This window comes from Glandiceps talaboti, chromosome 5, assembly GCF_964340395.1.
Source record: "Glandiceps talaboti chromosome 5, keGlaTala1.1, whole genome shotgun sequence".
Classification (NCBI taxonomy): domain Eukaryota; kingdom Metazoa; phylum Hemichordata; class Enteropneusta; family Spengelidae; genus Glandiceps; species Glandiceps talaboti.
Genome location: NC_135553.1, coordinates 13,703,528 through 13,727,024, shown reverse-complemented (window position 1 = coordinate 13,727,024; position 23,497 = coordinate 13,703,528). Strand labels below are relative to the sequence as shown.

Here is a 23,497-nt window from a genome sequence, read left to right as displayed (position 1 = left end):
ATCCCTCAGGGAAGTGTCCTCGGTCAGATTATGTTCATTTCTTTTATTAATGACTTACCTCACTCTGTTATCAATAGTTTCTGTTTAATGTTTGGTGATGACATCAAAATGTATACATCAGTACCAACCCCAGGTGACGTGCTAAGTTGCAGAATGGTATTGATAATTTGACAAACTGGTCTAACAAGTGGCTGAAGTTCAATGCTACGAAATGCAAAGTCATGCATCTTGGTCATAACAATACTACACCCCGAACGCAATGTATAGCAGCAATTTACAAATGCCACTACAAACCAATGAACTTGAGTAGGATCTTGGAGTAAACGTTGATACAGAACTGAAATTTACAAAGTACATTGAAAAAATAGGTCAACAAGGCAAAACCAGATTCTTGGATTGATAAGAACATCTTACACCCATCTTGAAAAATGACTCTCTGAAAAGATTATTTATTGTACCTGTACGTCCCTATTTGGAATATGCCAATCTTGTTTTATCACCTCGGTTTACTAAAGATACTAACTTAATTGAAAAAGTTTCAAGGAGAGCCACCAAGCAACTTGGAGAACTAAGTGACTTAAGTTATGAGGACCGGCTAGTACATCTGGAAATCCCAAGTATGTTGTATAGGAGAAAAAGAGGGGATGTGATTGAAATGTGGAAATATCTAAATGAAAAATATAATGTTAACCAGTATCTCCTACATAGCCCGACATATACAAAGTGTCACCAGAGGTCATTCACTGCTACTAGTACTGTACCTTGTATTGTACTCTAAAAGTAATTACTATGTTGAACTCTGCAAACAAACATGGACTTTGTGATGGACAATCGGACCATGAATAATTTACACACACACTTTGTTAAATGTTTTGGTGATTGTTTCTGGACAATTTGACACCGATCAGCTCATAGGTTATTAGCCTGTTTTAGCTGTAATTTGATATGATATGATATGATATGATACGATACGATACGATATACACGGTTAAGTCGAAAGAGTTATTTTCACTGTGGTCCAAAAGCAAATTAAAATTTAATATGCAATCAATTTGTTTAGTCTACCTTTCACAGTTGAAAGGCAGGGAACTCACTTTTGTTATAGTTCCTGTAGTCTATATACTGTTCCTTTTCCCTAACATGCACGCTCTCAGCATTACACTTTCATGAGTAAAATACTTGAATACTACAGTGAGTGGGAAGTTGATGATCAGTGACTCTGTATGTATATTCTCTGTTCTGAGAAAACATCACTGTCATTGCTTTTATATCTGAATCAAGTAATCAATGTTTGTTTTTGTTATACATCGTTTACTTAATATTGTTTTCTCAGTGTCTCAGGGTTCACCTTTGAAAAAAGAATGCTTTGTTTTACATTTGAGAGGAATTGCATGTAGAATATTGAGTCTTATCAGCATTTTTCGAGCATTTATTATACGTGGAATGGATAGCCTTTGAAGTCTCAAAACATTTATAACAATTACACGCATCATTTGCAATAATTAATGTTTTACACTTATGCATCTATGCTTTGAGGATTGTTTCATACATCCTAATACAAGTTCGCCTTGATTGAAATACATAGCTACATCAAGGCATTATTTTCTGGAACAGTTTGTGAAAAAATCATCTACTACAACGACCTCTACGGTCACTAGAGAAAAAATTGTTCTCTACCAAGTCAAAATGAATTAAAATCTTAGGAGAGGCATTCGGTTTGTATCTGGTTTAAACCAGCCTCACCAAGTGACCTTCAATAAAGAAAATATAGTTTGAAAAATAGTCTTTCTAAATCCCTCAAGTAAGGTACAATACAGCATGCAAATGATTGGTTCTCGACAATTGGTTTTTCATACTCGAATAACAGGCTATTCACCATGATTCTCATTGCACACCTCTATGATACTTTACCGCGCACTTAACCCCGCATCTATAGAATAAACCGAACCGGTCATCTGGTCAGCTGCAGGTGAACACAGGAACGCTGACAACTCGCCAATCTGTGAAAGCAGAAGACAGGACAGCAAAAATTCATCATATTATATTCACAATAGATGTCAATAAATAGACACAAACGCTGCAATTTCTTTTTGACAGTACATCACGGACACCCACCTCCGGACAGTTTTGCCTCTCAAGTATTAATTAACCTTGACACACAACATGCAGACTGATCATATTGATTACTGTGTAGTGAACACAGTTTCTGCTTCTTAACCAGAAGTGACTACTACAAGAACATGTTGTACTATTAAATACGAACCTGTGATAAAGAAGATTACTATTTTACGCTAAAGTGACCTCCATAGGGTTTGACATAAGACGCGTTGTCAATGTTACTTTTCAGCTGCAAAACAAACTCCCATTCAAGGGTTATCTTACCTGATCGAGTCCAACCATTTGACCAGAAGGGTTATACATCTCCAGGGACTTTTTCTTGAATTAAGAAGAGAAGTCAAAAAAGGTACCAATAATTAATGGCTAGAGAAAACGTGGTATTTAATCTTTAACTATGACAAATCATCACAGTGGAAAGGAACAATAAATAGGCATTTCTGGTTTATAAGGAATTGTTTGAAATTTATGTAAACGTTATACATTTTCTAACAATACGTTTTTATACATAAATGTATGACGAATTCACAGACAATAATCAGTGGTAATTGTGATGGGAAATGTGTTAACTTTCCATCATAATTTGTCTACTTTATAATTAATTTTACGACAATCGTGTGACAAGCAGTCTAGCTGGACTCTTTTGAATCACCATAGAGCGTTTATTAAGGGAATACACTTCTTGTCGCACCAAAATCCCATTCTCATGTTCTCTTCCTGGCACTGACCAAAACAAATGTGATGGTAAAGCATAGAAATGAGGAATGTAGTGGGCTAGTTGTTTAAAAACTCAGTTAATATTGTGAAATAGTAATTTGAACACGTGTTGACCTTGAACTTGATCGTTATGCATCTCCATTGGGTGCATATGTGGTGTTATCATCCAAGTGGAGCAACTTCTAATATTACACAGTCAAAGTATGAACATTTCTTCAAAATATGCCATGCTACAAGTCTCTTCATCACAATCTATTAGTAACATGAAGTTATTTTAATAGTTGCTACCTTTGCTTCTTCAAAAGATACGCCCCATTTTTTAGCCTTAGTTTCGATCATTTCTCGAACCACTATCAAAATATAAATAAACCAAAGTTAGTTCATACACATTAAAAGATGCATTAAAATAATTGGTTTTCGGAAAAAGAGGATTGTTCCCCAGCTTCCAAACAATAAGTCACTACGTTAAGACAAGTCGCGTGTAATCATTTTGTCTATTAACATTACAGCTTTAAAGATTTATATACAACTTATATAGAATGGTGTTTACGTGCAAAAGTGTTTAAATGTCTATAGCATTGACAGGGTTAGGCATGAGTACTTTTTATCACGATCCCGACGTCAATGCCACTTTTTGGTGTACTCAACGAAGTATAATATCCATTCAGATATTTGGTTTACTTCTAAAGCTAACTGCTATGCAGCAGATCTTACGATTACTGCAACTGGTAAATAAACACATTTCTGAATCAGTGATTCAAATGAGTAAATAACACATGAAATTCTAAAAAAAAAGAAGTGGTAATGCTTAGTTTGGTATTAATGTTTGTTGACGCCTCAAATGCACATGCATGGATTTTCCTTGTTGAAAACAAGATATAAATACATAGCACGAAATATTGTGTGTATGACAACACAGAAAATATTGTAAATATTACAAATAATGTATACTTTTACTCTATGTCCATTCATTTTGAAATACCCATGACGCTACAACTCGTTTCATTATTGTAAAGGCTATGTTATATGATGGCTCTGCAATCACGCAAAGTTGCAATTTGCCCTCACTGTATGCGCTACTATTACTCACATACAGTATCCGCCATAGCAGGAGCTATGGAGTTACAAGTCACTCCACTGCCAAGGGTTTCTAATGCAGTCACCTGTGAGAGGAAATTATAACAAATATATATCTATCTCACGGAAATAAGATATTAGTAAAATGAAGTAGTTATATATTTGTGAAGAGACCCTCGTTGTTGAAACACACTTGTCATTGTTGGAGTACAAAATATAAAATTAAATAAAACTCGTAAGATTGAGCATTTAAGTGAAACTACTATTGTCAAGTTCAACCCCTACTTTTGTACTCTCAACCCAGTATTACTTTCTGTGCTATTACTAAGCCTCGAGGGAAACAGTCTGTGTTGGGGTAACCCACAGGCACGAGGAAAACTGACGTATGATGTTGCACGAACATGATCAGTGAGCATGTGTTTTGTAACACACCTACACTACATTCTCACTCTCTCACTGTCTCAGTACAGTGTTCTGTACGTACATGAGGAAGTGACACTAATGACACTAGAGTGGGCATTATCCATGTTCTATTTTACGGGACTTGGACAATATTCATGTAGCACAGAAGTCTATCCGACTAGCGATTTGCCGTGCCTATGAAAAGAATGTGTGTCTGTTAATATGATGCGTTATAAAACAATAATTTCCAGGCCTTATTCGAGCACAATTATACCCCTCGTAATATATATGTAGCAACTGTTTTCCTTTTAGCTTCCAGCCTCGGGAAATTGTTGCAACATAACAGCCCTGAGGGTAATAGACGTATACTTGTGCCCCCATAGCCGGGTAATGAGAGTCTATTATTCTATGAAATTCTGGTCGGCACACAAAAGAATTTTGTTAATTTTATCTCGATATCAAACCATTCACAGGATATTTGCCTTGCAGATGCATATTAAGTTGGCTGGACATTTCTTAAATAAATTGTAAGTCGAAATTAGTATCATCAATAATTGTTACTGCTATATGCATGCACAATCCCCCATAAACAAACAAACAAACAAACAAACAAACAAACAAACAAACAAACAAACAAAACAAAAAACAAAACAGAACAATAAAGTGACATATCCATGTCACATAAAGAGAGATAACTAACCGCAATACAAATGGGTAAACTCATGCGTCTATATTTATGTTGTAATTAACGGCTACACATAGTTTGTATATCATTAAATTAGACTTTAGAATAACAAACCTTTGTTAGACCATTTATTCCATGTTTGGTTGAACAATACGAAGCATATTGAACACTTGCCATTGATCCACAACCCGAACTCATGTTTAGTATTCTTCCCCACCCTACATATAAAATCAAACATGTTGAAATGAATATTGATTAACTGTAATTGCCCTCATATTATCAAAGAGTTATTTTTATTTCTGTACTATGCAAAGGTTACATGAAGGGTGGAGAGGTGCTTTTATATATTTTCTTTCATGGGTATTGCTCGCTTTCATTAACTACTTATTTCTGTCTTTAAAAAAGCTATATATGAGGAATTATATTACTGCCAAACCAGAAAGAGTACGTTTGCAGTTAGGCACTATTAGGTTTTTTACATCCCACACAACGGTGACAGCAAATGACATAAATGACGTGTGATTGGACGACTGTATGCAAATGACTCCCACCTTTACGTTTCATATCTGGTAAACATAGTTTAGTGAGATAGAAAGGAGCAGTCAGATTAACTCGAAGGTCTCTTTCCCAGGTTTCCAGTGGGAACTCTTCCGTTGGATGAATACCAAGAATACCTGATAATTAGGAACGAGATAACCTGTCTGAATTTTGTTTTTCTTTTGTTCTAAATCATCTATCTATCATTCATAAATATTCCACTTTTTTGTCAACCATACAATTAAATTATATAAGGAGGGAGAAATCGAGATATTGTTTCAGTCACATTTGGGAAAAAAAGATACACGTATAAAAAGAGCATAATTTATGTAAACAAAAGCAGATGATTACGGTACATCACACATTCACGATGACATCATTATTCTCCACATGATTTCAAGTATTCATGCCCTGTACTTAAAGACACACTTTGGATTAGGATTTTAACCTACGTGCGAAAAAGGTTGTTTGATACAGCAAAAGAACGACGTTGGTCCTTAAAAAATGACCTACATGTATGTAATCCTCATAAATCCACTGATAAGAAATTTGTGAACATTGGACTGTATCATGGCCCTTTAAGATTTGTCAGCGTCTTTAAATATGTCTATGTATTACATATTAAAAGTGGTGTACTAATTTACCTGCATTATTGACAAGTATGTCCAACCCTTCAGCATATATATGTTTGACGTCGTCGTATAGTGTATTGATTGCAGCAAGAACGTTCAAATCAGCTTTGATGTAATGAATTGGAACTTCATATTGTCTGAGAAGACATGTTGAAGGAAAGGATTCTAAAAATAAATATTTTTTAGCATGCATATCTATCTCTTTTCAATTTCTTTTTTTAAATCCAATGCAAGAATCGTGAATCTACTCCATCAAAATGGAGGAAGTTAGGCATGCAGCTAACTTGCTGTTTCTGAACGAATACTAAGTTACGTCCCACTTTTGAAATATACTTCATTTTATTGGACAATACAGTTAGCATACTTCTCCGTGTTACAAGGACATGGAACAACTTGGTACACGGTTTTTATCTAAATTTGGAATATTTCCATAAAACTCATCTTGTATAATATAGATATCGATTTTCGCCATAGAGGAGCGCAATTCCATATATAACAATTACAGGTTTGGGCATGTGTGTTTTTTATACGATTTTGAGGTAATTGGTACTTGTTGAGTGCATCCAAAAAGTACCTGATTGAAGCATTCCATTAGTTTTCCTAACTGTTATGCTACATACCTCAAGGTTACTGGTTTTGATTAAACATGTTTCAGTAATCATGATAAAGTGTGTAACTCTCCATGTGAAACAAAAGTATATTGCAGAGGGAATGGTAAGATCTGACCCATACCCCTTCATTCAGTTGTAATATAACACACCTAGGTAAACCACATATATGTACTACATTACAGTCAACCTCCAAAATACTTGCCTACAAATTCCACTTACCCTTCTAATTCTTTCCTAAGAGATTCCACTTTATCGCTGTCTCGACCACCACTTAGGATAATACTACATCCCCTCTTTGCCAGACTCCTAGCTATAGCGAAGCCAATGCCTCCAGTGTCACTTGAACCGGTGACTAAGGCAACCTTGCCGTTGTGAATTCGGGATACATCGCCCGTCTGTTTGGATGTCAATAAAGATGTTCATGTCTCAACGGTGGTAAACATGTATGCAGATGTGTGTAACATACATATAACTATCTGATGGCATGATCGTTGCTCATGACAATATATGTTTAGGAAATGATGACGCCCAGCTTGATCTCTCCAGCCACAAAGAATATAATAATGCCTTGAAGTCTATCATCAGTTTTTTTAGCTATCACCAAGTGTACTATGTCCTAAATTGTATCAACGAGTAACTGATGTCAAATGTTTTCACTCATACATGGATTGATGTGCGTCACTTTCAATTACATATGTGGATTGATGTGCATCACGTTGTCGTTATAAGCCACTTCCTTACCCTCTCATAGGTTTGTACCTGTCTCACCCCATTATATGTTGGCTTATAGCTTTGGACTATATATATGTAACAACCTCAACATATTGCAAATATATGTCATTCGTGAAGTGCTTACCTTCGAACTCACCGTTCTGCTGGTCACTGACAGGCTTCGCAATACCGTTAACGAACTCATGCGTCTCATGAGATACATTTGACCTTAATCTACGCGTGACGAAGTGAAAATGATTTGGATATACAGAGCTTATTTACGTCTCTGTGTACTACAGTTGACCTAAGTCCAAAGTCGTAAACCTTGCTATTTTATCAGTTGACCTTTTGGACAATGCAGTAGGAAGGGGTGTCATATACACGATAAAGTCAAAAGATGTATTTCCACTGTGGTTCAAAAGCAAAGCAAAAGATTAATACGTAACCAATTTGATTAGAGTACCTGTCACGGCTGAAGGGTAGGGAACTCGGGTAGTGATTGATACTGCCTCAGAGGTGACTATAATTTCAGAGAAATTCTACGACCAATTTAATGCTACCCCCTCTCTGTTAAGCCTATCATTAATGCAACTACAGGACGCGGAATAGAAGAGAAATGTTTCTTAGTGGGTCCGATTGGCTTTAGATTGGGAGTGGGAGTTACAATATCAACAGCAAGTCTATGTTGCCCCAATTTCAGATCACACGTTGTTAGGATTAGATTTTCCAAAATCGAATAGGGCTAACTTAGATACTTTTGAAAGTATACTTCAGATAGAAGTTCAGAAATTGCAAATGACTAACCAGTCTGAGGGGGGCCTCTCAAAGTCACTAAGGTAACCATGGTAACTCAACCCAACAAATTATCCTGTAATTCTTAGAAATGGCAAAGTTATATCCCAAGCCACTGAGTCAACTGCAATGACAATGTCAACAGTACTGTTGGGGACTAACGTAATGTAAGTACGACGAGTCAAACTGCCATTGACACTTCAAGCTCCCCAGGGGATGTGGACAGGGCTAAGGACAATTTGAAACATCATTAGGTAATGGATAGCGATAACCTACCTGCATACTTAATTGATTTATCCGAAAGATTCAGTGTCAATTTAAATGAACATGACATTACACAAGTGAGAGAACTCCTTTTTCAATAACAAAATGTGTTTGCGAAAACTGAATAATTATGATCTTGGTGACTTAATAATTGAACACGACATGAATACGTCCAATTAAACAACGGGCAAAGAGAACCCCTATTCACTTTACAAATGAAGAGAAGACTTACTTAAAGAAAATGCTAGATGTAGGTGTTCTTGGGCCATTTGCTTCTGATTGGGCTGCTGCTCCAGTTCTCATTCGAAAAGGAGATGGCAGTGGGTGATTAACTTGGTATTTAGAAAGCTAACCTGGAACACAATGCTAGTATTTATTGATGACATACTTGTTCTGAAAACTAATTTGAAGATCAATCACACAATCTAAGAACTGTCTTTGATAGACTAACAAGACAAAACTAAATTAAATCTACGAAAATGTGATCTTTTCCAAAACACTAGTCCTTTTAGGACGCACTACTGTTGAATAATGATGAAGTTAGAGGAAGACTCTATACATGCAGCAGTGCACTGGTCATTTCCCCTAAATTAGCTAGGCCTCTGTACCAAGTTATTGAGAAAAATCCTTCAACTGGTGAGACGAACTGCAGCATGCATTTGATACCATTAAACATGCAACACCTAAAACAGTATTGACTTTACCTAACAAATCCGATTCCTTTATCTTAGTCACAGATGCACCCGGCTTCGCCATTGGTGCAGGGCTGTCTTCAGTTGTCTTCATTGAAGTGGCAATTAATGTAGGGAGAGTTACTTTTTTGTTTTCCCTTTCATCTACAGACTGAATTGGATGGAAAAACATGAAAAGAAAATTGACTCGGTGGGGGGGGGGGGGGTATTTAAGTGATGCGTGCTGACCAGAAACAATTCTTTTTTTTGGCCTTTAAAACTCTTTCCACGGTGAATGCTATGCTACAACGTTCTATAAAGCTTCACATTACATGTTCTGGTTGGCCTGGAGATTGTTACAGCAAGGGGCAAGCAGCAATCAATGAGAACATGTAACTTATTGCATATGTTCTGTTGTATTCCAAAAATTGTCTGGAGGAACGAGAATCCCAAAACTTTGCCCTTACGGAAGGCATTCAGTTTAAATCAGGTACATATATGCTTTGGTGATTATTTATATCTTCATGTACGGATATTTTTATGTACGTATACACCATGATTGAAATACTCTAGCTACATCAAGGCATGGTTTGTGAAATAAAATCATATAATCATATATAATACAACGATTTGTACTGTCACTAGAGAAACGCTGGTTCTCTTCTTAGTCAACAAGAATTAAAGCCTTATGAGATGCTTTCAGTTTGCATCTGGGATTAAACCGGTCTTACCATGAGACCCTCAATAAACAAATACGGTATGGAAAATAATCTTTCTAAATCCCACAAGTAAGGTACAATACAGTATACAAATAATTGTTTTGGGGGAAATTGAGCCTTCATACTCGAATAACAGACTGATCACCATGTTTTGAATTGCGCAGCTCTGCGATACTTTACTGCGCAGTGAACCCCGCATCTATATAATAAACCGATCCGGTCATCTGGTCAGCTGCAGGTGAACACAGGAACGCCGACAACTCGCCAATCTATGAAGACAGAAGAGTACAAATTCATCATATTATATTCAAAATAGATGTCATTAAATAGACACAAACGCGCTGCAATTTCTTTTTGACCTGTATAACACGGACATCCAACTCTGGATAATTTTACCTCTCGAGGATTAAGTACCCTTGTATTGATGACATTAATACACAACATGCGAACTCACCATAGTGATTATTGTGTAGTGTAAACAGTTTCTGGTCTTTAAGTAGGGGTGGCTATATGGTTATCTTACCTGATCGAGTTCAACCATTTGACCAGAAGGGTTAAACGTCTCCAGTGACCTTTTCTTTAATAAAGCAGAAATTAAAGAAAACGAGCACACTGAAATTATTGATGGTTGGAACTCAAATATAATATTTGGTCTTCAATATGGAAATCATGTGACTACATGTATGTCTCAGCTTATTTTGTATTGAATACCCTGAATGTTTATTTTAATTGTTATCCTCTCATGAAACGTCAAATAAAAAACATATTACCTTTATCACAGTATATAAGAATACTTCACACGATCAGAGGCGTTTTAATTCTATAAGTTGATTGTTTTTATTCTGTCTCCTTGTAAAGAATTTACTATTTTCCACTAATACGGTTTGTATATAAATGAATAATGAACTAATAGTAAACTATATGACTGTATAAATGATATTTATAATGGGGAGTGTCCATGATGTGTCATCACCTTTCACTGTAAACGAAAAACCGTGATAGCACCTTTGCTGAAATCTCATGAACAGTGTGTGAAATGATCTTCCTAAACACCTAAGAACATTATTATAATCAAGCTACAGGCATTCTAGCTAGACTGTTTTGAAACAATATCAGGAGTTTATAAAAGGGAAAACCTTCTTATCACAACATAGGGTCTATGGTCACACCAACATCACATTCTCACTTTGACTTTCAGGGACCCACGGGTTAGTGGTTAAAAACTTATTCATATTTCGGAAAGGATCATTTGAATACATTGAACTTGACATTTTGTGCATCTTCCCCTAAAGGCTTACGTAAATATGTGCTGCTATAATCCAAGGTAAGCGATCTCTTATATATATTACATACAGTCAAGGTATGAATATTTCTTCAAATATCCCCATGCCAAAATTCTCTTCAAAACTATCAAAAGATGTTGTTCTTACCTTTGCCTCTTCTAAAGATACGCCCCAGTTTTTAGCATTGGTTTGGATCATTTCTCGAACCACTAGTTACAAATAGCAAAACAATATGAATCAAAGTCAGTTCATATATACATTAAAAGATGCATGATTAAAAGAATTTGGTTCCGGGAAAAGACGATTATTTCCCTGCTTCCAAACAATAACAGTGCCCAAGTTATAAGACAAGTCGCGTCCAATCATTTTGGATCTAGACATTATGGGGATATAGATCAACTTGAGGAACCAATGTAATCTAACTTTAATAATTTGCATTCAACTCATATAAAATGGTATTGATGTTGATTATTTTTATACTCAAACGTGTCAAAATATCAATGGAGCCTTGACAGGCTTATTCATGCCACATATGCATGTTTTATCACGATCCCAACATCAATGTCACTTTTTGCGGTGTACCCAACAATTTGGAAGTACATCATCTACTCAAATATTTGGTTTACTTAGCAAACTGCTATGCAACATATCCCTTGGTTACAGCTGGTAAATAAACACGTCTCAGTACTATGTCAAATAAGTAAACAGCATGCGAAATTCATAATTTTGAACAAGTATTCAATTGCAAAAAGACACGTTTAGATCTGTCCTTTAATTTTAGAGGAAAATATGCTAGAAGTGGTAATTCAAAAGACAGTAAAATTAGTGTATTTTTGATATTGTAAATGTTTGTTGACGCCTAAGATGCACATTCATGGACGCTCCTGGTTGAACACAAACTATAAGTACATTACATACATGCTTCTATCTGCAATCACGTAAGTTGCAATTTGCCTTCACTGAGGGCCCTAAGGCACTACTATTACTCACTAACAGTATCTGTTATAGCAGGAGCTATGGCGTTACTAGTCACTCCACTGCCAAGAGCTTCTAGTGCAGTCACCTGTGGGAAGGAATTAAAACAGATATTTTATCTCATAGAAATAAGATATTATCGAATAAAAGTTGTAGTTTTATATCTGAACAGATCTTCGGTGGTTAAAACACACTTGTCATTGTCGGAGTACAAATGTCAAAATACTACAATTTGAAAAATCTTAAACTTTGTTGAATGACACTTGTAAGATCATGGCATTAAAGTTTACAGGCGTCTACTAGTATCCTCGTAGCCATGTAGTACGTGATACATTATTCTATAAAATTCTTATCGACACGCAAAAGAATTTCATATATCCCGATGTCAAACTATTCACAGGCTTTTTTGCATAGGTTGGCTACTAGGAAACCACTACTTGTAGCATATGTTTTGAACATTTCATAAAAAAATTGACATATCAAAATTGATATTATCAGTGATTGCAACTGTTGTGATAATATTCATACACCCCCCTCCCCCCAAAATAAAGAAAGAAAGAAAGAAAAACAGCCGTCGCATATCCATGTCACATTAAGTGCGATAACTGACCTCAATACAAAGGGTGCAAATCCATGGGTCTGTATTTATGTTTAAAGTGCCGAGCTAGTTAATTACTAGAAATGGTTTATAGTTCATCAAAACATTAATTATAGAGTTAGAATAACAAACCTTTGTTAGACCATTTAATCCATGTTTAGCTGAAGCATACGAAGCAAGATGAACAGATCCCCGTACACCACACAATGAGCTAATGTTGACGATTCTTCCCCACCCTATAAATAAATGCAAAGATGTTGAAGTGTAAATATTGATTTACTGTGATTACCATCATATCACAGGATCAAGCAGGAATGGATATTATATTTTTTTCTTGATTGTCCGGATTTCTAATATTATTGTGTTATTTTTCTCGGTCCTTATTTCAAATAAAAGTTTTCAAATATTACCATCAAAACTATCATTTCCTTTGAGACACAGTATCACATGACTAGAAGTGGCATACATGTAAATGAAGTGAAATGTGATTTGACGACTATACGCAAAGGATGCTCACCTTTCCGTTTCATATCTGGTAAACTTAGTTTAGTGAGATAAAATGGAGCAGTCAGATTGACTCGAAGGTCTCTTTCCCAGGTTTCCAATGGTATCTCTTCCATTCGATGAATACTAAGAATACCTGATAATTAGGAACGAGATAACCTATCTGAATTTGTTCTTGTTATTGTTGTTGTTGTTGCTGTTGTTGTTGTTGTTGTTGTTTTTGTTCGAAATCATCGATCTATCATTCATTAATATTTCGTTTTGTCAACGCTAACCGTGCAGTTAGATTGCATAAATAAGCAAGGAAGCATAAATCGATCGTGCGAGATATTGTTTCAACCACATTTGAAGACAAAAAAAGACGACACCTTTAAAAGAAGCATGACTGTGTAAACATAGTTCTAAAACAATTGTGGTACATCACACATTCATGACGACGTCATCATGCTCCCCATGATTTCAAGAATTCATGCCCAGAATTTAAAGATCCTCTCCGGATTACAATTAAAACCAAGGTGAGAAAAAACCGTTGTTTGGTAGAGCAAAAGAGAAAGCGCTGGTCCTGAACAAATGACATGTATGTAATCGTCATAACTCCATTGATAAGATATTTCTGAAAATTGGACTGTATAATGGGCCTTTAAGATTTGTCAGAGTCTTTCAATATGTCTGTGTTACGTATTAAAAGTGGTGTAATAATTTACCTGCATTATTGACAAGTATGTCCACTCCTTCAGCATATATATGCTTGATGTCGTCGTATAGTGTATTGATTGCAGCAAGAACGTTCAAATCAGCTTTGATGTAATGAGCTGGAACTTCATATTGTCTAGAAAAGACATGTTGAAGGAAAGGATTTTAAAATTCTTAAGCCTGTGTATCTATTTCTTTTCAATTCTGTTTTCAACTCAAACGGACGATCGTGAATTAATTGTAATGTTACATACGGTAATACATCTCAGCAAACTACAGGTACCGTATTACACAGTTCAAAGTACATACATTCCACTTACCCTTCCAGTTCTTTCCTAAGAGAGTCCGCTTTATCGCTGTCTCTACTACCACTTAGAATTATGCTACATCCCCTCTTTGCCAGACTCCTTGCTATAGCGAAGCCAATACCTCCAGTGTCACTTGAACCGGTGACTAAGGCAACTTTGCCCTGGTGAATGCGGGATACATCGCGTGTCTGTTGTATTAATGTCAATAAAGATGTCCATGTACAATTTAGGTTATTGACTACAGTGTGCATGGTTAAGGTTGACGTGTGTGTCGATATGTGTAACCGATATATTACTGTCTTGTATAGCATAATTGTTGCTCGTGACAATGAACATGTACATGTAGGAAGTGACGTCCCATGTGACCTCTCCAGCCATAAGAATGTAACAATGCGTTGACGTCTAGCGTCAGTTTGGTAGCTATCAACAGGGTACCAACTCTCAAATTGTGGCAGCGCTTAACACATGTTAATGTTTCCAATCTGTCTTACATATGTGCATTGATGTGCGTCATTTTGTCATTACCTTCTCAGGCATCGGGTTGTCTCTATTTGTCCGACTGCAATTTTCATTATCTGGTCTGCATATATGGCTAACGGCCATGACACATTAATGTTAACCGGTCGTTCGTGAACATAAAAGTGGAGTGCTTACCTTTGAACTAGCCCCTCTGTTTCTCACAAACAAAGTTCGCAAAACCGTTGACGAGCTTATACGTCTCATGGAATACATTTTGACTTAATCTAGAAAACGTAAAGAAGTGAAAATAATTTGGATATGCCGAGCTTATTTAGGTGTCTATATGTCTTACCCTTGACCTCAATCCACAGACGTGTCATGGCATATCCTTAAGACTTAATCAGTTGACCTTCTGTACAATGTAATAGGGAGGGGTGCAATATACACGGTAAAGTCGAAAGATTTATTTCCACAAGTGTCAAAAGCAAAGCAACACATTATGCAAAACAAGTTTACATATCAATGTTATATGTATACAGACATACAAACAGGTAGACTGTAAAATATACGCTACAGATATGCGCTCTCAGCCTTTCTAATAAAATAATGCAGATATGAGGATGTTTGTTTACCTTGGTTTTCAAGCTCCTATGTCATGTATATTACAAGGCAAAACATTCCGTAATTTACTTCTAGAACACTAGAAGCCTAATTGATATGTCTTGGCTCGGCTTGATGACTTACTCAACCTAACACATTAAATATGTTGTCTCGTGGGTTTTGACGATGACGGATGAGAAGGAAGTTGACCATGCATAATTTCATACATGAAATTAATTTAAAATATGCAACCATCCCAGTCGTTCAATTGTCTGTAAGAACAACAACAACCTCAAAACTTTGCCCTTACGGACGGCATTCAGTTTAAATCAGGTACATTTAAGCATCTATGCTTTGGTGATTATTTCACATATCTTTATGTACGTATACGCCATGATTGAAATACTCTAGCTACATCAAGGCATGATTTGTGAAATAAAATCATATATAGTACAACGATTTGTACTGTCACCGTGAGATCCTCAATAAACAAATACTGTATGGAAAACAATATTCCTACATCCCTCAAGTAAGGTACAATACAGTATACAAATAATTGTTTTCGGAGTTGGTCCTTCACACTCGATTAACAGACTGATCACCATGTTTTGAATTGCACAGCTCTGCGATACTTTACTGCGCAGTGAACCCCGCATCTATAGAATAAACCGAACCGGTCATCTGGTCAGCTGCAGGTGAACACAGGAACGCTGACAACTCGCCAATCTGTGAAAGCAGAAGATAGGACAGCAAAAATTCATCATATTATATTCACAATAGATGTCATTAAATAGACACAAACGCTGCAATTTCTGTTTGACCTGTAATTGTAACAAATTGGGGGGTTACCTCTACTCTTAAGGTAACCCTCCTCCATGTTACTCTCTCTCTCTCTCTCTCTCTCTCTCTCTCTCTCTCTCTCTCTCTCTCTCTCTCTCTCTCTCTCGCTCTCTCTCTCCACTCTGTACACGGGATCGACTAGGACTTTTAGGGAATTAGCTCAGACTAAACACAATGTTCATGGTTAACCTGGATCATTCAGAAGTGGCCACGGAGCAGATCGAAGCTCCTGACCTCAAACCGTCTCTTCCAAAAGAATGAATCCATAATTTATTTCATTAAATTCTTATAAACAATGTGATCACGTCATTGTTCTTCCAACTGTCTGTAATTAGTCATTATTTGACATCAACGATCGTTTAATAACTTAATGTTGTCATCTTAGAAGAATACTATTCGCGAAATGCAAACATTTGTTCTAAGTATTAATTCATGACAGCTGAGAGTTCACGGTGACCTCGCAAAACATCAAAACTTAGCGAATATTAAAATGTTGTATTCTCTCATCCGTAACAATATCACGGACATCCAACTCTGGATAATTTTACCTCTCAAGGATTAAGTACCCTTGTATTGATGACATTAATACACATCATGCAAACTCACCATATTGATTGTCGTGTAGTGTAAACAGTTTATGGTCTTTAAGTAGAAGAGTGGCTATATGGTTATCTTACCTGATCGACTTCAACCAGTTGACCAGAAAGGCTATAGGTCTCCACTGACCTTTTCTTTAATAAATCAGAAAGTAAAGAAAACGAGCACACTGAAATTATTGATGGTTTAAACTCAAATATGATATTTGGTCTGTAATATTGAAATCATGTGACTATGTCTCAGCTTATTTTGTATTGAACCTTAATGTTAATTGTTCTCCTTTCAAGTTTCAAGAAACGTCAAATAAAGAAAATATGCCTTTATCACAGTATATAAGAATACTTCACACGATCAGAGGCGTTTATATTCTATGAATATATATTTGTTATTCTGTCTCCTATATGACTGTATAAGTGATAATTATAATGGGAAGTGTCCATGAACTTTCCATAATGTGTCATCACCTTTCATTGTGTACTGGCTGTAAACGTGTACTGGCGATAGCACCTTTGCTGAAAACACATCAATGAATAATGAACTAATAGTAAACTATATGACTCCATAAATGATAATTATAATGGGAAGTTTACATGATGTGTCATCGTAAACAAAAAAACCGTGATAGCACCTTTGCTGAAAACACTTGAATAGTGTGTGAAATGATCTTCCCAAACACCTAAGAACATTATTATAATCAAGCTACAGGCAGTCTAGCTAGACTGTTTTGAAACAACACCAGGACTTCATAAAAGGGAAAACCTTCTTTTTACACCATGAGATTAATGGTCACACCAACATCACATTCTCTATATATATTACGTACAGTCAAGGTATAAGTATTTCTTCAATTTTAATATCCCCATGCCACAATTCTCTTCAAAACTATCAAAAGAGGAAGTTATTTTATGTTGTTCTTACCTTTGCCTCTTCTAAAGATACGCCCCAGTTTTCAGCATTGGTTTGGATCATTTCTCGAACCACTAGTTACAAAAAGCAAAAAAATATAACTAAAGTCATATATACATTAAAAGATGCACGATTAAATGAACTTGGTTCCGGGAAAAATACGATTATTTCCCTTTTTCCAAACAATAACAGTCCCTAAGTTATAAGACAAGTCGCGTCCAATCATTTTGGATTTAGACATTAAGGGGGTACGGGCCAACTTGAGAAACCAATGTAATCTAACTTTAATAATTTGCATTCAACTCATATAAAATGGTATTTTTAATGTTGATTTTTATACTTAAACGTGTTGAAATATCTATAGAGCCTTGACAGGCTTATTCATGACACATATGCATGTTTTATCACGATACCAACATCAATGCCACATTTTGGGATGTTCCCAACAAAGTACACCATCTACTCAAATATTTGATTTTCTTAGCTAACTGCTATGCAACAGATCTCTTGGTTACTGCTGGTAAATAAACACGTCTCAGTACTATGTCAAATAAGTAAACAACATGCGAAATTCTTCATTTTGAACAAGTATTGCATGTAAACACATATCTAAACACATGTTCATATCTGTCCTTTAATTTGGAGGGAAATATGCTCATTTAAAAGTGTATTTTTGATATTGCAAATGTTTGTTGACGACTAAGATGCACATTCTTGGATGTTGCTGGTTGAACTATACGTACATTATATGATGCTGCTATCTGCAGTCACGTAAGTTGCACTTTGCCTTCACTGAGGGACCTAAGGAGCTACTATTACTCACTAACAGTATCTGTCAATCCAGGGGCTATGGCGTTACTAGTCACTCCACTGCCAAGGGTTTCTAGTGCAGTCACCTGTGGGAAGGAATTAAAACAGATATTCTATCTCATGGAAATAAGATATTATCAAATAAAAGTTGTAGTTTTATATCTGAACAGATCCTCGGTGGTTAAAACACACTTGTCATTGTCGGATTACAAATGTCAAAATACTACAATTTGAAAAATCTTAAACTTTTGAATGACACTTGTAAGATCATAGCATTTAAAGTTTACGGGCGTCTACTAGTATCCTCGTAGCCAGGTAGTAAGTGGTACATTATTCTATAAAATTCTTATCGGCACGCAAAAGAATTTCAAAGATCTCGATGTCAAACTATTCACAGGATGTTTCGCCTGAAGTTGTATAGGTTGGCTACTAGGAAACTAGTACTTGTAGCATGTGTTTTGGACATTTCATCAAAAGAATTGATATCTCAAAATTGATATTATCAGTGATTGCAACTGTTGTGATAATATGCATACACCCCCCAAAAAAACAAAGAAAGAAAGAAAGAAAAACAGCCGTCGCATATCCATGTCACATTAAGTGGGATAACTAACCTCAATACAAAGGGGATAAATCCATGGGTCTGTATTTATGTTTAAAGTGCCAAGCTAATTAATTACTAGAAATGGTTTATAGTTCATCAAAACATTAATTATAGAGTTAGAATAACAAACCTTTGTTAGACCATGTAATCCGTGTTTAGCTGAACAATAGGACGCAAGTTGAACAGATCCCCGTACACCACACAATGAGCTAATGTTGACGATTCTTCCCCACCCTATACATAAATGCAAAGATGTTGAGGTAAATGTTGATTAACTGTGATTGCCATCATATCACAGGGTCAAGCAGGAATAAAAAAAATGTTTCGTGATTTTCCGGATTTCTAATATTATTGTGTTATTTTTCTCGGTCCTTATTTCAAATAAAAGTTTTAAATATTACCATCAAAAATGTCATTTCCTTTGAGACACAGTATCACATGACTAGAAGTGACATACATGTAAATGAAGTGAAATGTGATTTGGCGACTATACGCAAAGGATACTCACCTTTCCGTTTCATATTTGGTAAACATAGTTTAGTGAGATAAAATGGAGCAGTCAAATTGACTCGAAGGTCTCTTTCCCAGGTTTCCAGTGGGAACTCTTCCATTGGATGAATACTAAGAATAGCTGATAATTAGGAACGAGATAACCTATCTGAATTTGTTACTGTTACTGTGGCAGTTGTTGTTGTTGTTGTTGTTGTTGTTGTTGTTGTTGTTGTTATTGTTGTTTTTGTTTTTGTTCGAAATCATCGATCTATCATTCATTAATATTTCGTTGTGTCAACGTTAACCGTGCAGTTATTAGATTACACAAATAAGCAAGGAAGGATAAATCGAGATATTGTTTCAACCAAATTTGAAGACAAAAAAAAGACGATGCACGTTTAAAAAGAGCATGACTGTGTAAACATAGTTCTAAAACAAATGTTGGCGATTGTGGTACATCACACATTCATGATGACGTCATTATTCTCCCCATGATTTCAAGAATTTAAATTAAACATCCACTCCACATTAGGATAGAAAAAACATGTTTGGTAGAGCAAAAGAGAAAGCGCTGGTCCTGAACTAATGACCTAAATCTATGTAATCCTCATAACTCCACTATTAAGATATTTATGAACACTGGACTGTATAATGGGCCTTTAAGATTTGTCAGAGTCTGTAAATATGTCTGTGTGTTACATATTAAAAGTGGTGTAATAATTTACCTGCATTATTGACAAGTATGTCCACTCCTTCAGCATATATATGCCTGACGTTGTCGTATAATGTATTGATTGCAGCAAGAACGTTCAAATCAGCTTTGATATAATGAGCTGGAACTTCATATTGTCTGAGAAGACATGTTGAAGGAAAGGGTTCTAAAATTCTTAAGCCTGTGTATCTATTTCTTTTCAATTCTGTTTTCAATGCAAACGGACGACCGTGAATTAATTGTAACGTTACATACGGTAATACATCTAATATAAGCAAACTACAAGTACCGTATTACTCAGTTCAAAATACATACCTATACATTCCACTTACCCTTCTAGTTCTGTCCTAAGAGAGTCCATTTCATCGCTGTCTCTAATACCACTTAGAATTATACTACATCCCCTCTTTGCCAGACTCCTTGCTATAGCGAAGCCAATACCTCCAGTGTCACTTGAACCGGTGACTAAGGCAACTTTGCCCTGGTGAATGCGGGATACATCGCCCGTCTGTTGTATTAATATCAAATAAAGATGTCCGTATACAATTTAGGTTAATGCCTACAGTGTGCATGGTCGACGTGTATGTCGATATGTGTAACCGATATATTACTGTCTTATAGTATTATTGTTGCTCGTGACAATGTATTACATGTACATATAGGAAGTGACGCCCCATGAGACCTGTCCAACCACAAGTATGTAATAATGAGTTGACGTCTAGCATCAGCTTTGTAGTTATCAACATAGTACAAAGTCCCAAATTGTGGCAGCGTTTAACACACGTTGAATGTTTCCAATCTGTCTTACATATGTGCATTGATGTGCGTCATTTTGTCGTTACCTTCTCAGGCATCGGATTGTCTCTATCTGTCGTACTGCAATTTTCATTATCTGGTCTGTATATTGCTAACGCCCGTGACACATTGCAAATGTTAACCTGTCATTCCTGAACTTACGAGTGGAGTGCTTACCTTCGAACGAGCCCCTCTGTTTGTCATAAACAAAGTTCGCAAAACCGTTGACGAGCTTATACGTCTCATGGAATACATTTTGACTTATACCTAGAAAACTTCATGAAGTGAAAATAATGTGGAAACACAGATCTTATTTACGTGTCTGTATGTCTTGCCGCTGACCTCAACTCACAAACGTGTCATGGCATATCCTTACAATTTAATCAGTTGAACTTTTGTACACTGCGTTCTGTGCTCATGTATTGATTTCTTTGAAGTACGCAGGAATCTGGCGGCTGGGCCTATTGTAATGTAGTACGCACAACATATATCCGAAAGAGCATTGCAATAGTTTACGTCTGACAGACAGACAGACAGACAGACAGACAGACAGACACGCATCATATCTATATTATGAATTAGAAAATCCATTTAGCCTACGGGTTGCAAGGTTTTTCTTTGCTGTATATTTCAATTGTTTATTGCAATTATGTACGCAAGACTTTATAGAGTTTTGCGTAATTCTGTTCAATTTTGGCCACCGATGACAGGGTACCTCGATATAAGAGTAACGGTGGACGTGGGCTCGAATGAAACAATGACAAGGTGTTTCAATGTACTGAACATAAATGGACTATGTACTGAAATAAAGTGCAACGCCACAGATGTTTCAATGTTTTACGAATACGATAAATACTGGATTCGCCAAGTAAATTGTTATCATTCCACTGAAATACTAATTGAAAGTATTATAATATACATTCAAAGGGGTCACCTTTACAAATTCAACACTCTCCTTACCTCTCCAGTCCCAAATAATGCAACATTGCGCTACAGTCTAATGTTACCTTGATAGTTGTTTACAGGGGCACGGCTTCACAAAGTCGAAATTGTTTTTAAAACGTGTCCACACTTATATATCAGTGGCTTATTACGTGTGTCACTATAAACCACCTCTTACCCTCTCTCATCGGGTTGTCTCCATATATCGTTTTCACCCCCATTCTTATTTAAGCTTATAACGCCGGGCTGTGGCTATAATAACAACTTTGACGTATTATAAGCGTTCATGAGCCCATCATAAACATATATCTTACGAGTAGAACACTTACCGTAGAAGTAACCCCTCGTTTAGTCACGAAAAGGCTTTGTGAAACTTTTACCGAGCGTATGTGTCTCGAGAGAAACATCTTGATTCGGGTATACGCATAACGTATCTGCTCATGCGTACTTCCAACTGTCGCCGCCAGTCCAAAGTTTAACCTTGCAATTAGTTACGGGTACTTGACTTCTTGCACGACGCAGCACTAGGTCAGAAAGTTTCCTTCTCCTGGCTGAGAATTGAAACATAACTGACATAACTACCACACAGGTTTTCTTCATCTCACTCATAAGTTTTCTCTCGTAATGAATCAACTCAAATAAATTTAGGTTTAAACTACATTTCAAGATATATCTAATCAAGAAAATAGGGGGGGGGGGGGTCACAAAAGTTGTGACAAATGCTCATTTTCAATGTTTCGATTGGACCAACCTTATCTATTATTTTGCCAAACCATACATTTTTCCTCGTCCGATTTCATGATTTCAACTATTATTATCATCATCATATAATAAATATTCTTAAGCAATTTATTGCCAAGAAATGATGGAAATCAACAGTTATCAAAGTTATGTATAAAGCAGGGCTTCCGTATAATCTTTCCTTTATCAAAACTTCACCGACGTTTTGGTCTCACATAAGAGACCTTCTCCAGGGATCTAGGAATGATACGACGAAACCAATGACCAGTACTGCCCTGAACTTTACGTCCCTGAAAGTGTGTTATACAAATGAATTCCGTATGTATATGTTCTACATATATGTATAAGGACGAAAATCTGCACCATCATTCTTTCACAGTGCCCTTCGTCAGGTATATAGATCTGGTGCCCTACTGGATAATGTGCTCTTAGACCTTTTGAATAAACTAATATAAAATATACATTTGTATGATGGAAATTTGCTTGTTTGTATCAAAGGAATTCGGAAATCGTAATAATTTCGTTGTAGTTTTTACTTGCCAATTTGTGGCCTATGTATTGGTATATTGCACGGCAACCCTTTGAAATGTTACTCAAATCAAAATTAGCAAATTGTCTTAATTTCTCTACAGGCTGAAGAAAGCCGAAAAGAGACAGCGCGAACAGAAACAGAAAATTTAAAGACAGAGACGGGGGCACGGGAAG

The 23,497-nt window shown here is 36.2% G+C and overlaps 2 protein-coding genes across 6 annotated transcripts; both read right to left on the bottom strand.

Moving 5' to 3' along the window:
- Positions 1-1,436: 1,436 nt before the first annotated feature.
- On the bottom strand, positions 1,437-8,561 carry LOC144435380 (D-beta-hydroxybutyrate dehydrogenase-like). The gene is made up of 9 exons (XM_078123976.1): positions 8,556-8,561; positions 6,996-7,171; positions 6,178-6,302; positions 5,548-5,670; positions 5,111-5,214; positions 3,923-3,995; positions 3,121-3,182; positions 2,383-2,436; positions 1,437-2,000 (listed from the first exon to the last, which is right to left on the bottom strand). Exons 1-9 carry the CDS (start codon positions 8,559-8,561, stop codon positions 1,908-1,910), a joined length of 816 nt encoding a protein of 271 aa, XP_077980102.1. The 3' UTR covers positions 1,437-1,907.
- Positions 8,562-8,867: 306 nt separating this feature from the next.
- On the bottom strand, positions 8,868-21,440 carry LOC144435172 (D-beta-hydroxybutyrate dehydrogenase-like). 5 transcript variants are annotated; one of them, XR_013480886.1, is made up of 12 exons: positions 15,386-15,977; positions 14,949-15,037; positions 14,307-14,482; positions 13,998-14,122; positions 13,307-13,429; positions 12,922-13,025; positions 12,207-12,279; positions 11,364-11,425; positions 10,457-10,510; positions 10,059-10,202; positions 9,248-9,386; positions 8,868-8,896 (listed from the first exon to the last, which is right to left on the bottom strand). XR_013480886.1 is itself a non-coding variant. In XM_078123744.1 (9 exons), the coding sequence occupies exons 1-9, from the start codon at positions 21,362-21,364 to the stop codon at positions 10,110-10,112; spliced, it is 888 nt and encodes a 295-aa protein (XP_077979870.1). In that variant the 5' UTR covers positions 21,365-21,440; the 3' UTR covers positions 9,483-10,109. The 5 variants fall into 5 exon arrangements, 3 of the variants coding, with proteins under 3 accessions (XP_077979870.1, XP_077979871.1, XP_077979868.1); XR_013480885.1 differs by lacking the exons at positions 14,307-14,482; positions 14,949-15,037; positions 15,386-15,977 and adding exons at positions 20,647-20,822; positions 21,287-21,440; XM_078123744.1 differs by lacking the exons at positions 8,868-8,896; positions 9,248-9,386; positions 14,307-14,482; positions 14,949-15,037; positions 15,386-15,977 and adding exons at positions 20,647-20,822; positions 21,287-21,440 and having other exon boundaries at positions 9,483-10,202.
- Between the last annotated feature and the right edge of the window lie 2,057 nt (positions 21,441-23,497).